Here is a 21,741-nt window from a genome sequence, read left to right as displayed (position 1 = left end):
TTCAGCTCTTTACATCTATGCTCATCTTCTCAAGTTCATTATATCTGGACTCAGTGAGGAGAAAATAAAAAATGGACCTTCAAAACTTATCGAACACAAGGGGCGAAATTCTCCGGTATCGGCGCGATGTCCGCCGACTGGTGCCCAAAACGGTGCAAATCCGTCGGGCATCGCGCCGCCCCAAAGGTGCTCCGCATCTTTGGGGGCCGAGCCCCAACCTTAAGGGGCTAGGCCTGCGTCGGACGAATTTCCGCCCCGCCAGCTGGCGGAAAAGGCCTTTGGTGCCCCGCCAGCTGGCGCGGAAATGACATCTCCGGGCGGCGCATGCGTAGGAGCGTTAGCGGCCGCTGACGGCATTCCCGCGCATGCGCAGTGGAGGGAGTCTCTTACGCCTCCGCCATGGTGGAGACCGTGGCGAAGGCGGAAGGGAAAGAGTGCCCCCAAGGCACAGGCCCGCCCGCGGATCGGTGGGCCCCGATCGCGGGCCAGGCCACCGTAGGGGCACCCCCCTGGGCCAGATCGCCCCGCGCCCCCCCCAGGACCCCGGCGCCCGCCCTCGCCGCCTTGTCCCGCCGGTAAGGTAGGTGGTTTAATCTACGCCGGCGGGACAGGCATTTTAGCAGCGGGGCTTCGGCCAATCCGGGCCGGAGAATCGCGAGGGGGGGGGGGCCGCCAACCGGCGCGGCGCGATTCCCGCCCCCGCCGAATATCCGGTGCCGGAGAATTCGGCAACCGGCGGGGGCGGGATTCACGCCAGCCCCCGGCGATTCTCCGACCCGGCGGGGGGTCGGAGAATCTCGCCCAAGATTACTTTGCTCAAAATTAATTCTTGCACCCGGATTAGAGCACATAGCTCACCCTGGACACACAGGATGGGCCCTATCACTTATGCCGCCCTCACATATGGCCAATTAACCATAACCATTTTCAATACCTATGTTCTGGGCGGGCCTTCTGATGCACAATCAATGACCACTAAAGCGAGGTTGAAGTCCAACTGAAGGCTTTAATAAGCTAGATGTTTCCCCCAGCAGCTCAGATACAGAAAAAAGGCTGCTCGGGCGGCACGGGCTCTTATACCCCGCCTTGCAGGGCGGAGCTACCATACAGCTTGACCAATTGGAAACATACAATATCTACCAATGGTGTTCCAGCATTACCAGGTACCGTAATACCTCTACACAGATTACCACATTCACCCCCTGTTAAACAAAAGAGTCCGGCGGGGTGGTGGCTTGATATTATAACATGGTAACGTGGCAGAAATTATAGTTATGGAGGTACCGTAATACCTGCATACAACATTTTGTAACTATTTGCAGATTCATAATTAACTATACACTTTAAAATGAAGCAGTCAGTCGATCGGGAGCCCTGGTCGTCCTCTGTGATCGTCGAAGCTTTGGTGGTGACTCCGGTGGAGGCTCGGGCGTCTGTGACTCCGGGAGCGTGGCCTCGATCTCTGTGGCAGCTTCAACACCCCTAGACGGCGCTGGTGGGGAAAACAGTTGACCTGGGAAGGGAGCGTTTGCGGGGTGCGTCGGTGGGTGGGGGGGCCTAGACGGGGCCAGCGGAAGGACCGATCCTCCTGTAAGGTGCACTGGTGGGAGGGAGAGTGGGACTGGTGGCTGGGGTGTGCGTGGGTATCCGGCGGGCGCCAGGTCTCGTAGGGAGACCGTATCTTGTCGGGGTATGCCACGTAGGTATACTGGGGGTTAGCGTGGAGAAGATGGACTCTCGTGACCAACGGGTTCGACTTGTGCGCCCGCACGTGTTTTCGGAGCAGGATGGGTCCGGGAGCTGCCAGCCAGGTCGGGAGCGAGTTCCCAGAGGAGGACTTCCTGGGGAAGACAAGGAGACGTTCGTGAGGTGTTTGGTTGTTCGTGCTACAAAGCAGTGACCGGATGGAGTGGAGGGCATCCGGGAGGACTTCCTGCCAGCGGGAGACTGGGAGATTCCTGGACCTTAGGGCCAGTAGGACGGTCTTCCAGACCGTTCCGTTCTCCCTCTCTACCTGTCCGTTACCCCGGGGGTTGTAACTGGTCGTCCTGCTCGAGGCGATGCCCTTGCTGAGCAGGAAATGATGCAGTTCGTTGCTCATAAAGGAGGACCCCCCCATCACTATGTATGTAAGCGGGGAACCCGAACAGTGCAAAGATGCTATGGAGGGCCTTGATGACGGTGGTTGCGGTCATGTCGGGGCAGGGGATGCCGAATGGGAACCGGGAGTACTCGTCAATCACGTTCAGGAAGTACGTGTTGATGGTCGGTGGAGGGGAGGGGGCCTTTGAAGTCCATGCTGAGGCGTTCAAAGGGACGGAAAGCCTTTATCAGGTGCGCTTTCTCTGGCCGGTAGAAGTGCGATTTGCACTCCATGCAGATTTGGCAGTCCCTGGTGGCTGTCCTGACCTCCTCGATGGAGTAGGGCAGGTTGCGGGTCTTGATAAAGTGGAAAAAACGAGTGACCCCGGGGTGGCAGAGGTCCTCGTGGAGGGCTCGGAGGCGGTCCACTTGTGCGTTGGCACATGTGCCACGGGACAGGGCATCAGAAGGCTCGGTTAGCTTCCCGGGACGATACAAGATCTCGTAGTTGTAGGTGGAGAGTTCGATCCTCCACGGCAAGATCTTATCGTTTTTTATCTTGCCCCGCTGTGCATTATCGAACATGAAAGCAACCGGCCGTTGGTCAGTGAGGAGAGTGAATCTCCTGCCGGCCAGGTAATGCCTCCAATGTCGCACAGCTTCTACTATGGCCTGCGCCTCCTTTTCGACTGAGGAGTGGTGGATTTTGGAAGCATGGAGGGTACGTGAGAAGAAGGCCACGGGTCTGCCCGCTTGGTTGAGGGTGGCCGCCAGAGCTACTTCAGACGCATCGCTCTCGACCTGGAAGGGGACGGACTCGTCGATGGCGTGCATCGTGGCCTTTGCAATGTCTGCTTTGATGCGGCTGAAGGCCTGGCGGGCCTCTATTGACAGGGGAAGAACTGTGGATTGGATCAGGGGACGGGCCTTGTCCGCATAGTTGGGGACCCACTGGGCATAGTAAGAGAAAAACCCTAGGCAGCGCTTCAGGGCCTTGGAGCAGTGAGGGAGGGGAACTCCATAAGGGGGCGCATGCGTTCAGGGTCGGGGCCTATAACTCCATTTCGCACATCATAGCCGAGGATGGCTAGGCGGTCAGTGCTAAACACGCATTTATCCTTGTTATACGTAAGGTTAAGGATCTTTGCGGTCTGGAGGAATTTTCGGAGGTTGGTGTCGTGGTCCTGCTGGTCGTGGCCGCAGATGGTGACATTTTCGAGATACGGGAATGTTGCCTGTAAACCGTACCGGTCAACCATTCGGTCCATCTCGCGCTGGAAGACCAAGTGACACCGAAGGGAACCCTTAAGAAGTGGTAGAGCTGCCCGTCTGCCTCGAAGGCAGTGTATTTGCGGTCACTAGTGCGGATGGGGAGCTGGTGGTAGGCGGACTTAAGATCCACCATGGAGAAGACCTTGTAATGCGCAATCCTGTTTACCAGGTTAGATATGCGGGGGAGAGGGTACACGTCCAGCTGCGTAAACCTGTTGATGGTCTGACTGTAGTCGATGACCATTCTATGCTTCTCCCCGATCTTTACCACCACTACTTGAGCTCTCCAGGGACTGTTGCTAGCTTCAATGACTCCTTCCCTCAGTAGCCTTTGGACCTCTGACCTAATAAAGATCCCATCCTGGGCACTGTACCGTCTGCTCCTGGTGGCGACGGGTTTGCAATCCGGGGTGAGGTTCGCAAACAGGGAAGACAGATCGATCTTGAGGGTCGCGAAGCTACAGACAGTGAGGGGGGGTATTGGGCCGCCGAATTTGAAAGTTAGACTTTGGAGATTACACTGGAAGTCTGATCCAGGGTCACCGAGGCTAATCGCAGCAGTTGTGTGTTCTCTTCGGGTGGTGTGCGGTCAGCCGAGCTGGGGTCCTGGGAGGCCATCCAAGATGGCGGCTCTCATTGGTCGCACATGGCTGGGGGTGCACAAAATGGCGGCGCCCATCCATCGAACGTGGCGTCTGCGGGACAAGGTGGCGGCACCCGGGGGCTGCACGTGGTCCTGGAGGAGGAAGATGGCAGCGCCCGCTGGCCGCACGGGGACCATGGAGAGGCTTGTGGTGGCGGTCCGCATTCGTCACCGGAGACCGCGGCGACCGCACGGGCCTGGCATACCACCACGAAGTGGCCCTTTTTACCGCATCCCTTGCAGGTGGATGCACGGGCCGGGCAGTGCTGCTGTGGGTGCTTGGCCTGCCCGCAAAAGTAGCAGCAGGGCCCCCCGGGGTTGCCAGGCCGCCTTGCAGCACAAGGTTGTGGGGGGATGGGAGCTGTCTCGGGGTCGGCTGCGGAGGGGTTCCACGCTGCCTAGGGGGCTGCCGCGCGGTCGGGAATGTAAGCGCGGGCGTTTCGGGAGGCCACATCCAGGGAACCTGCAAGGGCCCGTGCCTCCTTGAGGCCGAGGGTGTCTTTTTGCAGCAATCGCTAACGGATTTGGGAGGACAGCATACCTGCCACGAAAGCGTCCTGGGTCAAGAGTTCTGTGTGGTCGCTCGCCGAAACTTGCGGGCAGCTGCAGTTTCGCCCCAACACCAGGAGCGCAGGGTAGAATTCTTCCAGCAATTCCCCAGGGATTTGTCACCTCGTTGCGAGCAGATGTCGGGTATAGACCTGGTTTACCGGGCGAATATAATGTCCTTTTAGCAGCTCCATTGCTGCATCAAATTCGTCCGTGTCATCGATGACGGTGTACATTTCCGGGCTCACCCTAGAGTGCAGGACTTGCAATTTCTGTTCTCCCGTGGGTGTGTTTTTGGCCGTTCCGAGATATCCTTTAAAACATGTCAGCCAGTGCTTGAAGGTTGCTGCTGAGTTCGCCACGTGGGGGCTGAGTTGCAGACACTCCGGCTTGATTCGGAGCTCCATCCTTTTAAATCTAGCTTATTAAATTGATGCACGATCAACGACCACTAAAGCGAGGTTGTAGTCCAACTGAAGGCTTTAATAAGCTAGATGTTTCCCCCAGCAGCTCAGGTACAGAAAGAAGGCTGCTGGGGCGGCACGGGCTCTTATACCCCGCCTTGCAGGGCAGAGCTACCATACAGCTTGACCAATAAGAAACATACAATATCTACCAATGGTGTTCCAGCATTACCAGGTACCGTAATACCTCTACACAGACTACCACACCTTCCAATTCAGAAAATGTGTCAAGCTTGTTAATGTGATTGTTAACCCTTCGTTAATGTGCAACTATCTTGGTTGCTTAGTCCTCTCCACTGACTGCTATAACAGCTCCATTGATTTCGGACAAACTGAAGTTCATTACTTTTCTTTCAGTTTATACTGCTAACTATTGACCTAGTATGTAGGAGCTGAATGCCTCCGAATTGCAGTGTATTCATACAGCTCAGGAATATGCTGAACGTTTGTAATATTTACACTAATTGGTCTCTTCACTTTTACATCTCCAGCTACTGTTTAGTTGCTGTTTCCTGCATCCCCATAGCGTTTTCAGCTTTCATCCGGAATTCTCCCGCCGTTCGCTGGCGGCTGGATTCTCTGGTCCCGCCGACAGCACACTCCCGCCTCTGGGTTTTCCAGGAGTGTGGGGCGACTTCAATGGGAATTCCCACTGACAGCAGCGGGAGCGGAGAATCCCGTTGCCAGCGAACGGCGCGCTGCCTCCTGCTGCCCAGAAACACGCGGGTGGGAGACCGGAGAATCCCGCCCCCTTGTTTCGCTTTTAAAAAGGGGAGATGACGGGGTTGTGGTAATGTCACTGACCTCGTAATCCAGAGGCCCAGGCTGATGCTCAGGGTTCAAATCCCAACACGCAGCTGCCGGAATTTAAATTTGACTAATAAATCTGGAATCTAAATCCAGTCTCAGTAATGGTGACCATGAAACTATGCTGTAAAAACCCATCTGGTTCACGAATGTCCTTTTGTGAGGGAAATCTGCCATCCTTACCCGGTCTGGCCTACATGTGACTGCAGAGCAATGTGGGTGACTATTAACCGCCCTACGAAATGACCTCGCAACTCACTCAGTTCAAAGGCAATTAGGGATGGGCAGCAAATGCTGGCCTTACCAGTGAGGCCCACGAAAGGATCTTTTTAAAAATCAGTTTTCCATACTCACGTGGAGAGGTGGGACTTTCCAAAAATTTCTGGTCATCATCAGCAATTATTTTCTCTTTGACTCCGGTTTCGTGTAAATCCACCCGTTTCATGTCACCGGTAGACACTTTGTTCAATTCCTCCTCAGTTGGACATCTCTGCTCCATTGTCTTTGTGGAACCTTCTGGATGTAGAGTGGGTGCCTCCAGCATTGGCTCTTTCTTACTTCTCACTGCCCAGTGCATGGACTAGGAAACACAAGTATTGACAAACGTATAATTCTTCGGTATTTTCTGTTCACTTCACTTCACATTTTTTACACTTTTCTTTCCTGGCATGAGGCTTTCTCAACTATGTAGGTCAGTGGTGGGCAACCTCGGCGAGTAAGTGGGCCGCATGAGTGGCCCCCTTCATCTCAGAGGGCCGCATGATTGAAATCGGGCTTGTTCACAACCCATGACCCTTGAATAATGTTGATTACATTTAATACACGCCGAATATTTCATAACAAGTTGCAGAAAATGCATTTATATATTAATGGAACTGGCATCAACTTCAAGAGGCAAAAACAAAATAAATATTTACACTTGATTGGACACAGAGGGAACGCTTGGCTCTCACAGTCAATGTTGTGTCCAATCAGCACGCAGCTCACTTCATGCCCGTATCACTTTAGTCATACCGGGAGAAAAAAGCTACACAGATGAAAACCAGAGAGGCAACTCTGCACATGTGCAGAAGTCAACAAAGTGTCTTGTGGGCCACACTCAGAATTCTGATGGGCCAGATAGGCCCCGGGCCACAGGTTGCCCACCACTGATGTAGAGTCTGTCTCTTTTATGATTAGCGGAACCTAACTGTGATATTTGACAAGGATCAGTCAGAATTGCAGTGAGATAAGTGCTTAAGTGCTCTCACGTCTTTTTCACTGCAAAAAGCACTTAGCTCTCTTTGATGTGGCTCAGAAGCTGTCAATTAAAGCTAGATGTTTATAGACATTGCAGTTAGTTTCATGGCCGACTATTGAAAGTCGCTCAAGCATGAAAGGAGATAATTAAACAATCCAGACAGCTGGGTGTGTGCGTGGAAGCTGTCAGTCACTGTCTAGTTTTTTAAAAAAAATTTAGAGTACCCAATTATTTATTTTTTTCCAATTAAGGGGCAATTTAGCACGGCCAATCCACCTAACCTGCACATCTTTGGGTTGTGGCGGTGAAACCCACGCAGACATGGGGAGAATGTGCAAACTCCACACGGACAATGACCCAGGGCCGGGATTCGAACCCGGATCCTCAGCACCGTAGTCCCAGTGCTAACCACTGTGACACATGCCACCCTCGTCGCTGCCTAGTTCAAGCAATTTCACAGAGATACATATCAATGGCTTGCAGATCAAATATCTGAGCTGGTTTAAAGCCAGCTGACTGGTTTTCTCTTCCCTGGAATTTACAGGTGGCCCTTCCTCCGCCTGAGCCAGCAGGTGTATTGCCCAAGTGCGTTTTGAAGTAGTGATTGTTTTTCATTGCCTCTGTCTGGACTCCCCTCTAGCTTCCAGACAGGGATCTTCTCTCTTATGGGGGGACTTCCAGGCAGAGGTATCTTATTGGGGGCTTCCAGGCTGGATACTCTCTTATAGGGTGGGGTCTCTGGTGGGGGTCTCTGTAATTGGTGCAGGAGGGAGGGGGGGGGGGGGGAGTGGGCTCAACCCAGGATTAACATTGTGGGGGGAGAAGCTGGCCCTCCAATGGACTTTGGGAGCAAGTCCCTTAAAGAGTTAACCTTTGGCCCACCGCGAGGTGCACTGCGTCAGGGCTGCATTTGTAAATACCTGCACCAATTCTCACCCACAGAATTCCTGGCACAGAGGACCGGAGAATCACGTGGGATTGAAAAATATGGGGCTGGATTCTCCCAGGTTGTCCCCATGCCGGCGTAGAAACGCTGGCGTTTTACTCTGAAGATTCCTGGGAAAAAGTGAAGTCGATTCAATGCCCTGCAGGGGGCTAGCAGGGACCCAGAGTAGTTCACGCCGCTTTAGCTGTGGATACGGGCCCCCGCACTTCCGGTTTTGAGTCCGCGCACGGTGGCGGCAGCCTTCAGCGGCCACGCCGAGCGCCATGGTGGACTCTGACCGTGGAGGCAGACAGAGAAATTAAAGCTTCCCGATCGGCCATGCGCCCAAAGATCTAACCCCGCTGATCTGTCCCCCGGACGCCTATAATTGTCCGTCCCCCCCCCCCCCCCACTGGTGGCCGATCCCCCTGCCCCCCACCAGGGTTAGTTCTACGCCGAAGGGAACTCGGCCGGTCGGGAGTAGAGGATTGCTGGGCTGGCCTCTGGCAATGGGCCCCCAGCTGCGCAGAGTACTCCGCGACCACGCCGATTCTCGGGACCCGGAGAATCGCCAGACCGGCGCTGGGCCCGATTTCGGCGTGAAACTGGATTCTCCGCCCCCATGCCGATCGCCATTTCGGCGCGGGGCTGCGGAGAATCCAGCCCATGTAGCCCAACCCATTAATGGGATACGAATGGGTCTCATTTGCATCCTCCCGCTGCCGTGGGGCGTGAACCTCTATGTCGCCACCAACAGGGGGCCAGAGCATCAGAATGAGATCGGCGTCCAGCGTAGATGCTGTTTTTTTGCCCGACATTGGATTCTCCACCCCATTGGAAACTCCGCTATTCGCAGCGGCTGGCGGAGAATCCAGCCCAATATTTCAAGTGTGCCACTTAACCGACCTGGGGTAGACTCATGAATTGGTCCAACTGGTGAGGAGTTGCTACAAATCCTACTGACAGATCTGGGTGTGAAGGCCGGCCTGGCCTGTATCATCTTCCATTGGTTAACCAAATCCAACTTTTCACAAAAATGACAAAACATATCTGATGAGGCATATTTAAATCTAAATATTTGATCGGCTTTAAAGGTAAAACCCCTTGCATTTCAATCCGTTCTCTGTTAGTCTCATGGGGGCTTGGGTGACTTTCTGTGTGGAGTTTGCACTTTCTCCCCATGTCAGCGTGGGTTTCCTCTGGGTGCTCCGGTTCCCTCCCAGGTTAGGTGGATTGGCCATGCTGAATTGCCCCTTAGTGTCCAGGGATGTGCAGGTTAGGTTACGGGGTTATGGGGATAGGGCGGGGGTGTGGGCCTAGGGAGGGTGGTCTTTCGGAGGGTCGGTGCAGACCTGATGGGCCAAATGGCCTCCTTTTGCATTGTAGGGATTCTATGGTTCCATGGTAGTCCCAAGTTTATCTGTCAGGGGTGACCCTGTCCTCCTGTCAGCATCTTAGAAAATTTAAGGTTACTTCTGACTACACACTGCTGGCAGGCAGAATAGCACTCTCAGGGCATTAGTGTTGCAACAAACATAAGTGCTCATGGATCTGATTTTGTTTCTTGATTGTCAGTGGGAGTACTTCCAACTTGCACGCGTTCCCGCTGACCAAATATCACTGGCATTGGGAAATTTACTTGACATCTTTTCACATGATTTCACCCACATCCAGGTAGGGCACGTGCCCATCCAAGCAACATAAAAATCTTGCCAACATCTACGAAGGAATAATAGAAGCTGAAAGCAATCTTAAAACCCATCAACTTTTCTTTGATGCGTTTAGCATTTTTCACAGCTCATGGTCACCTTTGAAGTGTTGGGTGCTCTGAGGTACAGACGAACCAACACGGTTGCGATTGGTACAACGCAGTTTTATTCCATTAAACTATTTATACTTCAAACTTGGTACACAGCACGTTGTGACTGCGTGAGTGTCTTGCTATGAGGTCCTGGCCCTGTGCCGTCTCCAGATGGACTGCCCAGGAAGTGTCGTGTTTCTTGTTTTATACTGTGTCTGCTCTTGTCTGTGATTGGCTGTCGTGTTATGTGTGCTAATTGGTCCGTTGCTCTGTCTATCATTATGTATGTGTTATGATGCATGTTTAAATATCATGACAACGTTGTCCACAGTGCATACTCATAGACATGTACTTTCACATTGGACTGAGCACCGACTGAATACAAAATGCGCAGGATTTATGCATGGCGGGGAGAGCTAGGCAGCCCGTTCCAAATCCCGCTATTGGGCCGCTATTTTCTTTTCAGACATTTAGAGTGTCCAATTCATTTTTTCTAATTAAGGGCCAATCCACAACCTATCCTGCACATCTTTGGGTTGTGGGGGCGAAACCCACGTAAACACGGGGAGAATGTGCAAACACCACACGAACAGTGACCCAAAGCCGAGTTCAAACCTGGGACCTCGGCACAGTGAGGCAGAAGAGCTAACCCAATGCGCCACCGTGCTGATTGGGCCGCCATTTTGAGCAGGCGGCCCGATACTGAGATCTGACCGCTGGCCCCCCACAATGCAATCCTGCACCCCACCCCAGCCCCCACTGACATGCACTGGCATCTCCCCCCCCCCCACTGCAGGAATTGCTGGGTCACCGCCCCCACAACACGTATGAGAGTGACCTGACCCTCCCCACCCACCCCCCAATCAGACTCCAATCAGAGACCCACTTCAGAGACCTCATCAGATTCCCCTCCCCACCAGACCCCCGCATCAGACACTCCCACCAGAGAGCCCCCATAACAGAGACCCTTCCATCAGAGACCACCCCATATCAATGAGCGCCCATATCAGAGACCCCCATGAGAGATCTCCACCAGAGAGGCCCACTATAGAGCAACACCAGAGAGCACTCATATCAGAGAGACCCACTCCCATATCACATACACACACCACCCCTCCGTCCCCCCATATCCACCAGTCACCCCTGCCTGGAAGCTAAACAGCAGTCCCGGCAAAAACCGGAAGCTAAACAGCAGTCCCGGCAGAAATCGGAAAAAACCCCACTGCTTCTTCTCTTCATTCATCTGCCTCTGCAAGGCTTCTATTCACTTTCGTTTTTTTTTAATTTAGAGTACCCAATTCATTTTTCCAATTAAGGGGCAATTTAGCGTGGCCAATCCACCTAGCTTGCCCATCTTTGGGTTGTGGGGTCGAAATCCACGCAAACACAGGGAGAATGTGTATTCTATTCACTTTCAAATAGTGCCACTTCCCGGCAGCCAAGTGCCTGGATTGTTTATTCTAATTTCACTTCACGCATGAATGCTTCTCAAGTACTCTGCTTTGAACCTAAGCACAAAGTTGATAAACATCTAGCTATGATTGACAGCTCCTGACCACACCAAAAGCAGTTAATTTCTTTCTGCTGAGAAAAAGTGGAAATTAAAGTGTGGTATTACCATAACTGTCAGCAATACAAGGGTTAATGTAGTACCATGAATAGCCACTAGAGGGAACTGCAGATACTACTATATAATGATGTGGAGATGCCGGCGTTGGACTGGAGTGAGCACAGTAAGAGGTTTTACAACACCAGGTTAAAGTCCAATAGGTTTGTTTCGAATCACTAGCTTTTGGAGCGCAGCTCCTTCTTCAGGTGAATGAAGAGGTGGGTTCCAGAAACACATATATAGACAAAGTCAATGATGCAAGACGATACTTTGAATGTGATCCTTTGAAGGTAATTAAGTCTTTACAGGTCAGGCGGAGTGACTGGAAAGAGGGATAATCATAGAATTTACAGTGCAGAAGGAGGCCATTCGGCCCATCGAGTCTACACCAGCCCCCGGAAAAGTACCCTACCCAAGGTCAACACCTCCACCCTATCCCCATAACCCAGTAACCCCACCCAACACTAAGGCCAATTTTGGACACTAAGGCAATTTATCATGGCCAATCCACCTAACCTGCACATCTTTGGACTGTGAGAGGAAACCGGAGAACCCGGAGGAAACCCACGCACACACGGGGAGGATGTGCAGACTCCGCACAGACAGTGACCCAAGCCAGAATCGAACCTGCGACCCTGGAGCTGTGAAGCAATTGTGCTATCCACAATGCTACCGTGCTGCCCACTATCACAGGTTAAAGAGGTGTGAATTGTCTCAAGCCAGGACAGTTGGTAGGATTTTGCAAGCCCAGGCCAGATGGTGAGGGGTGAATGTAATGCAACATGAATCCAAGGTCCCGGTTGAGGCAGTACTCATGTGTGCGGAACTTGGCTATCAGTTTCTACTCGGCGATTCTGCGTTGTTGTAAGTCCTGAAGGCTGCCTTGGCGAACGCTTACCTGAAGATCAGAGGCTGAATGCCCTTGGCTGTTGAAGTGTTCCCCGACTGGAAGGGAACATTCCTGCCTGGCGATTGTCGCGCGATATCCATTCATCCATTGTCGCAGCGTCTGCATGGGTTTGCCAATGTACCACGCTTCGGGACATCCTTTCCTGCAGCGTATGAGGTAGACAACGTTGGCCGAGTCACACGAGTATATACCACGTACCTGGTGGGTGGTATTCTCACGTTTAATGGTGGTACCCATGTCGATGATCTGGCACGTCTTGCAGAGATTGCCATGGCAGGTTTGTGTGGTGTCGTGGTCGCTGCTCTCCTGAAGACTGGGTAGTTTGCTGCAAACAATGGTCTGTTTGAGGTTGCGCGATTGTTTGAAGGCAAGTAGTGGGGGGGTGGGGATTGCCTTGACAAGATGTTCATCTTCATCAATGACATGTTAAAGTCTGCGAAGAAGATGTCGTAGTTCCTCCGCTCCAGTGCAGTACAGGACGACGAAGGGTACTCTGTTGGTTGTGTCCCGTGTTTGTCTTCTGAGGAGGTCGGTGCGGTGTTTTGCTGTGGCGCGTTGGAACTGGCGATCGACGAGTCGAACGCTATATCTCGTTCATACGAGGGCATCACAACCAGTTTTCATTTTTGCAATCTAGTAGTGATTCATGCCATTGTGAGTCAAGCCGTCTGGGTGGGAAGATATAGCGGCTTCAAGCCCACTAAGTATATTATAATGTATGCAAATGAGGTTCGCACCCTTCCTGGGCATACCCCTAATCGCGGCATCCGAGTAGTGGAGGGAGGGGGACGCTGGAAAATCCCAAGCTGAAATCCCTCCTACACAGATCCCGCTAAATCTCGGCCCGTGAAGCTATCATCGATTGTTGTCAAAACAAAACTAGTTCACTAATGTCCTTCAGTCAAGGAAATCGTCTATCCTTACCCAGTCTGGCCTACATGTGACTCCAGACCCACAGCAATGTAGTTGACTCTTAACTACCCTGTCAAATGGCCAAGCAAGCCACTCGGTTCAAAGGGATGTGTAACAAATGCTGGCCTTGCCAGTGACGTCCACATCCCATAAAGAATAAAAGAAAAGAGGATTAAGGGAAGTTCTCATCAGTTATTCAATATAAAAGTTAAAAGTCTAGTTATTGGATGCCTAAGGACACTTTTATGACTGTAGCAGGCCGTATACTTCCAGCGTGGGATGAGCACAGACACACGGCCTATTGGCTCCTTAGCTGCCCATAATGAACCTGTAAAATGGGCCTAACGCAATTAAATTTTTCGACCAACATGTATTTCGAATGAAAGATCAGTGCTTGGACCCAGGAACTACTTACCATTTTGACAGTGTTGCTCAGAGCCTCCCACTGTTGAAACGGAATCGCAATCCCACTGCGGCGCCAGTGATCATAGCGGGAACGGTGCTCTTCATTGGTTAAGGTCTCCTTAGCTTGCTGCAGCTTCTGAAATTCTTCTACTGCAGAGGAAACAGAGTATGTAACACAAATCTGTACACAACATGCATTCTCTGCTGACTGACAAAACAACTAAACCATTTTACCTGTTCTATTAATTGAAGCGCCAGAGGGTGCGCACTGTGGTAAAATGGATAGTGGCCTATATTTTAGGACCGATAAATTTGGACACTTTAAAATAAGAATTGGACATTTTAAATCAAATCGCAGTCAGAACCACAGGCAGGCCTGATAATTTTGAATACACTGAACACAGACAAGCTGCCAGGACATGTCTGGACCTGCCCTGTCAATCACCCATCAGGAGACAATCGGTCCTATTCATATGGATCGATGGTTTTGCTCAGACAAAGCTAGACTTTCTGGCACCCAGTTACCATGCATGGAGTAAGGTTACATGCAAACAATACATCTAGGAATGGACCCCTGGGATCGGGTTCCTGGTGTCTTGCAGAGTTACTATTTGCAGCACCATTGGGTATTGCAACCCCCACCACGAGACCTCAATGGCTGAGGGCCAGAGAATTTTCTGGCAAGACGAGAAGAAGGGTACAAAGATCGACCACCAAGACCCTGCCCACTGAAGACTCACAGATGTAGCAGAGAAGATTGGACAATCGACCAGAGACAGAAGGAAGCTGCGTGCGAGACCCACCTTCGCGGACGAAGGACCTGAGGGAATCGAGATTCAGAGAATCGAACCCGCAGCTCGACTGAGGTCATCGGCACGGGTAGTATTAACAGACTTGGGACTACTACTATTGTTTGGGTTAATTTAAGGGTGGGGTGACTCTTTTACTGTGTTTAATAATAAATTTGGTTGAATCCTTTGTTCATCCCGCAACTAAGGGACCTGGGTAAACCATTGGTCGAAGTGTCTGCGGGTTTACAGACAACATTGGTGTCCCTCTGGGTGGTCTTCGATAAGAAGTTATCCAATTGCTCCGAATTCAAACCCACCAACCTTGTAATCTCCAGCACCCAGCCTGAGCCTGAATTAAAAGGGCAGTCGCCCCACGTGACAGACAGAATTCAAGTGGGCGGATGAGAATACAGGTATCCAACCAGTAATTTGGGCCACAAAATAGGTGCCTGTAACACGAGATGAACAAACTACATAGCTAGACATAGGATAGTCAAGGGAGTGGGCTACATTCTGTGGGAGGGAATTGAGTGCAAGCCGGATCCCTACCCCGGCTGATTCACACATGCCCTTGATGAACCCTAGTGAGACAGTTAAACTTGGCCTGCCGTGCTGAATGGGAGGAAACCCTTAAGTGGCCCAAATGGGTGGAGTGGGGTAACACTCCAATACCGGATCTGGGATCCGAAGGCCGAGTTTGTTGGAACCATGCCCATTAAGACGTGGGTAGACAGGCTTCTACAATATGTAAGGCGATTGCGATCGTGAGGTGTTTAAAGCAGCTCTGCGGGAGAGAGGCTGAGATTTTAAAAATCAAACAAGAATTAGGTGATGCTGCAGTACGTATAGAGAAACTGGAAAACAAAGTAGGAATGAGAGAGGAAAGGAACCCGGCCAGCTTATGAGCCAGTTTCAGGCTCAGTGTGCGAAGGCTTATCAAAAGTGTGCGATCCAGGATCAGGATGCGGCACTAGAAAAGATAGAATTCAAAAGAGAATTTCCCCTGCAAGCTGCAGTGAAAGACCTGTATAAGGCAGGGAAAGAGAATAGAGCCCATGGCCACAGACCATTTTTAAAGCCTGCGTGAGATTGAAAATCTAAAACTGCAACTATCCATAAAAAGAGGGATAAGGGGCGTCATTCTCCGACCCCCCGCCGGGTCGGAGAATGGCCGTTGGCCGCCGTGAATCCCGCCCCCGCCCCCGCCGAAGCCTCCGGTACCGGAGATTGGGCGGGGGCGGGAATCGGGCCGCGCCGGTTGGCGGGACCCCCCGCTCAATTCTCCGGCCCGGGTGGGCCGATGTCCCGCCCAGAAATTGCCTGTCCCGCCAGCGTAAATCAAACCTGGTATTTACCGGCGGGACCAGGCGGCGTGGGCGGGCTCTGGGGTCCTGGGGGGGGGCGCGGGGCGATCTGACCCCGGGGGGTGCCCCCACGGTGACCTGGCCCGCGATCGGGGCCCACCGATCCGCGGGCGGGCCTGTGCCGTGGGGGCACTCATTCCCTTCCGCCTCTGCCACGGCCTCCACCATGGCGGAGGCGGAAGAGACTCTCCCCACTGTGCATGCGCGGGAAACTTTCAGCGGCCGCTGACGCTCCCGCGCATACGCCGGGAAACTGTCAGCGGCCGCTGACGCTCCCGCACATGCGCCGCATTTCCGCGCCAGCTGGCGGGGCAACAAATGCCATTTCCGCCAGCTGGCGTGGCGGAAATCCCTCCGGCGTCGGCCTAGCCCCTCAATGTTGGGGCTAGGCCGCCAAAGATGCGGAGCATTCCCCACCTTTGGGCCGGCACAATGCCCGTCTGATTGGCGCCGTTTTTGGCGCCGGTCGGCGGACATCGCGCCGTTGGGGGAGAATTTCGCCCAATGTGCGTATTCACGGCAGAATCCGGGGATGGAGACCCAAGGGCAGAGGAAGCCTGTGAACATGCTATTCCTGATAATGAGTGGGGATCCCCTCCCCCATTCCAAGCAATCGACCCAACAGCACCCCCATAAAATGTCCCCGCCCTGATAAATCCACTCACCATCAGCCAGCGAGATGGATAGAATGTCAACGTTACATATGTAACCCCATACGCCGTGGTGCAGCTCGCCGACATTGGCAATGCAATAGGGGTTTTCCAACCAACGGCGGATCAAAACCCCTCTTTGAAAATGCAAGTCAACACAGGGTCTTAAACGGGCTAGACGATGTGGAGGAGCATCTTAATGTGGTCAAGTCCAGCAATACGCTCTGCCTTGCCCAAACCCCAAATCATAGCTGGAGAAACCTTAGATGAAATTAAGGCAGCAGTTTTAACTGGCGTAGGATACGATAGGGCTGTTCAAGTGAACATCCTAAAAGGTCTCACAGGCCATCGAAGGGAGTCTGAATGCATGCTTGAAGACCCGGCCAGTAACATCCACAAGGAGTCATGGGCAATCAGGTGGCTGACCCATGCTTGGGAGAGGGAGGTATGGGAGGTGGACACTCCCAAACTAAAAAGGGAGAAGATGACCCCCATCCGCCCAAACTCATATCCAAAGTCTTTGACCAACAGTCACCAGGTTTGTAAATGTAAACACGATTACTGTTTATTTATAAAAAGGGACTATCATGAAATATGCAGTAAGTATAACTGGTTAACGACAAGCTAACACCTACTTCCTATTGTAACTGTACCATCATCTATCCATGCATACAAGACAGACAAACACAGAGGGGTGGAAAGGGGTAAGAAATAATAAAGATGAAGGTCAAAAGATAAGTCTTTGCTTCAGACGTGGTTCTTTAGCATAATTTCTTCACAGCAAGCTTTCAACTAGAGTCTTAGTTTTCAGCCGGTAATGGTCTTCTTTGTAGAGTCATTCATTCAGGGTCCCCGTAGTTTAGAAAATGCCGTGCTCACAGGCCGCAGGCTTTCTGGAGAGACATTATGGGCGTGATTCTCCGAAATGGAGGCAGAGTGTTCGTGCCGTCGTGAACGCCGTCGAGGTAACGGCCCTATCCCGACCGATTCAGGGCCCGATAATGGGCTAGGAGCGGCGCCGGGTCACTTACATGCACCAGGCCTTGGCGCCGCGTAAAGATGGTGCTGCATACATGACGCGGCCGGCGCCGCATAACTGGCGTCACCCGTGCATGCGTGGTTGCCGTCCTCTCCGAGTCCGCCCCGCAAGAAGATGTCAGACGGATCTTGCGGGGCTGCGGAAGAAAGGAGGTCCTCCTTCAGAGAGGCCGGCCCGACGATGGGTGGGCACCGATTGCGGGCCAGACCCCATTTGAGGCCCCCCCCGGTGCAGGATCCACCCTCCCCACCCCCCCGCAGGTCACCCACCCCCCCAGCGTTCCCGCGCTGTTCCCGCCGGCAGCGACCAGGGGCGAGATTCTCCGACCCCCCGCCAGGTCGGAGAATCGCCGGGGGCTGGCGTGAGTCCCGACCCGCCGGTTGCCGAATTCTCCGGCACCGGATATTCGGCAGGGGCGGGAATCGCGCCGGTTGGCGGCTGCCCACCCCCCCCCGCGATTCTCCGGCCCGGATGGGCCAAATTCCCGGTGCTAAAATGCCTGTCCCGCCGGCGTAGATTAAACAACCTACCTTACCAGCAGCACGGTAGCATTGTGGATAGCACAATTGCTTCACAGCTCCAGGGTCCCAGGTTCGATTCCGGCTTGGGTCACTGTCTGTGCGGAGTCTGCACATCCTCCCCCTTTTGTGTGGGTTTCCTCCGGGTGCTCCGGTTTTCTCCCACAGTCCAAAGATGTGCAGGTTAGGTGGATTGGGTATGATAAATTGCCCTTAGTGTCCAAAATTGCCCTTAGTGTTGGGTGGGGTTACTGGGTTATGGGGATAGGGTGGAGGTGTTGACCTTGGGTAGGATGCTCTTTCCAAGAGCCAGTGCAGACTCGATAGGCCGAATGGCCTCCTTCGGCACTGTAAATTCTATGATAAATTCTATGAAATTCTATGATTACCGGCGGGACAAGGCGGCGCGGGTGGGCTCCGGGGTCCTGGGGGGGGGCGCGGGCCGATCTGACCCCGGGGGGTGCCCCCACGGTGGCCTGGCCCGCAATCGGGGCCCACCGATCCGCGGGCGGGCCTGTGCCGTGGGGGCACTCTTTCCCTTCCGCCTCCGCCACGGTCTCCACCATGGCGGAGGCAGAAGAGACTCCCTCCGCATGCATGGGAAACTGTCAGCGGCCGCTGACGCTCCCGCGCATGCGCCCCCCGGAGATGTCATTTCCGCGCCAGCTGGCGGGGCAACAAAGCCTGTTTCCGCCAGCTGGCGGGGCGGAAATTCCTCCGGCGTCGGCCTAGCCCCTCAATGTTGGGGCTCGGCCCCCAAAGATGCGGAGCATTCCGCACCTTTGGGGCGGCGCGATGCCCGTCTGATTGGCGCCGTTATGGGCGCCAGTCGGCGGACATCGCACCGTTTCCGGAGAATTTCGCCCAATAATGATTTTGGGCGGGATTCTCCCGTACCCGGTGGGAAGGAGTGGCGTGAACCACTCCGGTGTCAGACCGGATTCCGCACCTTCAGGGGCTAGGCCCGCCCCGGAGAGGTTGGCGCCCCGTTGGCCGACGGGATAGGGGCCTGGCGCCACGCCAACTGGCGCCGAAGGGCCTCCGCCGGCCGGCGCGAGTCGTCGCATGCGCGGGAGCACCAGCACGTGCTGGCGTCATCCCCACGCATGCGCCCATGGAGTCACGTCCGCACCAAGAATGTCGGATGACCACGGCCTCTGGTGCGGAAGGAATAGAGTGCCCCCACGGCACAGGTCCGCCGCGGATCGGTGGGCCCCAACCGCGAGCCAGGCCACCGTGGGGGCACCTCCCGGGGCCAGATCCCCCCGCGACCCCCTAAGAACCCTGGAGCCCGCCCGCGCCGCCAGGTCCCGCCGGTAAGGGACCTACTCCAATTTACGCCAGCGGAGCCGGCATAGAACGGGCAGGACTTCGGCCCATCACATGCCGGAGAATTCGGTCAGCCCCGGGGCCCATTTGAGTCGTGCCGGACCCCGCCATTCTCTGAGGTGGGTGGTGCGACTCACGCCACGCCGGTTTTTGGGGGGCGGGAGGATTGGGAGGACGGCGGGGGCGGGATTCACACCAACCCTCGGCGATTCTCCCACCCGGCGGGGGGTCGGAGAATCCCCCCCTTTGTTTCGCACCCGAGACCTGGGGCGAGATTCTCCGACCCCCGCCGGGGGCTGGCGTGAATCCCACCCCCACCGGTTGCCGAATTCTCCGGCACCGGATGTTCGGCGGGGGCGGGAATCGTGCTGCGCCGGTTGGCGGGCCCCCCCCGGCGATTCTCCGGCCCGGATGGGCTGAAGTCCCGCTGCTAGAATGCCTGTCCCGTCGGCGTGGATTAAACCACCTCTCTTACCGGCAGGACAAGGTGGCGCGGGCGGGCTCCGGGGTCCTGGGGGGGGCGCGGGGTGATCTGGCCCCGGGGGATGCCTCCACGGTGGCCTGGCCCGCGATCGGGGCCCACCTATCCACGGGCAGGCCTGTGCCGCGGGGGCACTCTTTTCCTTCCGCCTTCGCCACGGTCTCCACCATGGCGGAGACGGAACAGACTCCCTCCACTGCGCATGCGCGGGGATGCCGTGAGCGGCCGCTGACGCTCCCACGCATGCGCCGCCCGGCAATGTCATTTCCGCACCAGCTGGCGGGGCACCAAAGGCCTTTCCCACCAGCTGGCGGGGCGGAAATCAGTCCGGCGCGGGCCTAGCCCCTCAGGGTTAGGGCTCGGCCCCTCAAGGGGCGGAGGATTCCGCACCTTTGTGGCGGCGCGATGCCGGACTGATTCGCGCCGTTTTTGGCGCTGGTCGGCGGACACCGCGCCGATTATGGAGAATTTCGCCCCTGTAGCTTAAATTTCTACTTTGTTAAGTGTATACAAGACTACACTTAACCACGGGTAGATTTCATCAATGCACAAACCTTTAACACGGTGCTTTTTCCCTTAATCCTTATCCATTCCTGGCTACATTTCAACATTTTGGCATTCAAGAGAGACTGTGCGCAGTCTTCTGGTGAAGTGCAGTTGCAGCTGGAGATCATTGGATCAGCAAATGCAGGAGTAATTCAGCTTCCATTTTAGCACCGTACATTCTGTTCTTGTTACTTTGATTTTATCGTTGAATAGCCAAGCATACTGGGCGGGATTCTCCACTCCCGCGCCGAAGTGCCCACTCCGTCGTGAACGCCGCCGAGGTTCAAACGCGAAACGGCCCCTATCCCGACCGATTCAGGCCCTGACAATGGGCTAGGATCGAGGCCACGTCATCTACACGTGCCAGGTCTTGTCGCCGCGTAAAGGCGGCGCCGCATACATGACGCGGCCGGCGCCGCATAACTGGCGTCACCCGCGCATGCGTGGTTGCCGTCCTCTCCGAGTCCGCCCCGCAGGAAGATGGCGGACCGATTTTGCGGGGCCGCGGAAGGAAGGAGGTCCTCCTTCAGAGAGGACGGCCCGACGATCGGTGGGCACCGATCGCGGGCCATCCCACATTTGAGGTACCCCCCCCCGGTGAAGGATCCTCCCTCCCCTCCCCGCAGGCCACCCCCCCCCAGCGTTCCCGCGCTGTTCCCGACGGCAGCGACCAGGTGTGGACGGCGCCGGGGGGATCCCGCCGTTTTGGCCTGGCCGCTCGGCCCATCCGGGCCTGAGAATAGCGGGGGTGCCGGAGAATCGCCATTTTGGGTGTCTCCGGCGATTCTCCAGCCTGAGGCCCACAGAACTCGACGGGGCCGTTCCCGTCGCTTGGGAGAATCGCGGGAGGGCGTCGGACCGGCGTCCCGGGAAATTTTGGCGGCCCAGGCAATTCTCCCAATCGGCGCGGGAGTGGAGGATCTCGCCCAGGGCGAAATTCTCCGGAAACAGCGCGATGTCCGCCGACTGGCGCCCAAAACGGCGCAAATCAGTCGGGCATCGCGCTGCCCCAAAGGTGCGGAATGTCCGCATTTCTGGGGGCATGTCCCAACCTTAAGGGGTCGCTGGATGAATTTCCGCCCCGCCAGCTGGCGGAAAAGGCCTTTGGTGCCCCGCCAGCTGGCGCGGAAATGACATCTCCGGGCGGTGCATGCGCGGGAGCGTTAGCGGCCGCTGACGGCATTCCCGCGCACGCGCATTGGAGGGAGTCTCTTCTGCCTCCCCATGGTGGAGACCGTGGTGAAGGTGTAAGGAAAAGTGTGCCCCCACGGCACAGGCCCGCCCACGGATCGGTGGACCCCGATCGCGGGCCAGGCCACCGTGGGGGCACCCCCCGGGGCCAGATCGCCCCGCGCCCCCCACAGGACCCCGGAGCCCGCCCGCGCCGCCGGTAAGGTAGGTGAT

General features: G+C 54.9%; 1 protein-coding gene across 1 annotated transcript in view; it reads right to left on the bottom strand.

The window, feature by feature from the left end:
• Window positions 1-21,741, bottom strand: part of dnajc12 (DnaJ (Hsp40) homolog, subfamily C, member 12) — a 79,551-nt gene that overhangs the window by 8,464 nt on the left and 49,346 nt on the right. Inside the window, exons 3-4 of the mRNA XM_072478802.1 lie at window positions 13,630-13,769; window positions 6,172-6,397 (exon numbers count right to left, since the gene is read on the bottom strand). Coding sequence (XP_072334903.1) covers window positions 6,172-6,397; window positions 13,630-13,769 — 366 coding nt within the window. The remainder of the gene's footprint in view (window positions 1-6,171; window positions 6,398-13,629; window positions 13,770-21,741) is intronic.

The sequence above is a fragment of the Scyliorhinus torazame genome, chromosome 16, assembly GCF_047496885.1.
Source record: "Scyliorhinus torazame isolate Kashiwa2021f chromosome 16, sScyTor2.1, whole genome shotgun sequence".
Lineage (NCBI taxonomy): Eukaryota > Metazoa > Chordata > Chondrichthyes > Carcharhiniformes > Scyliorhinidae > Scyliorhinus > Scyliorhinus torazame.
Note: the sequence above shows the minus strand (reverse complement) of the source record. Positions and strands in the feature narration are given on the sequence as shown.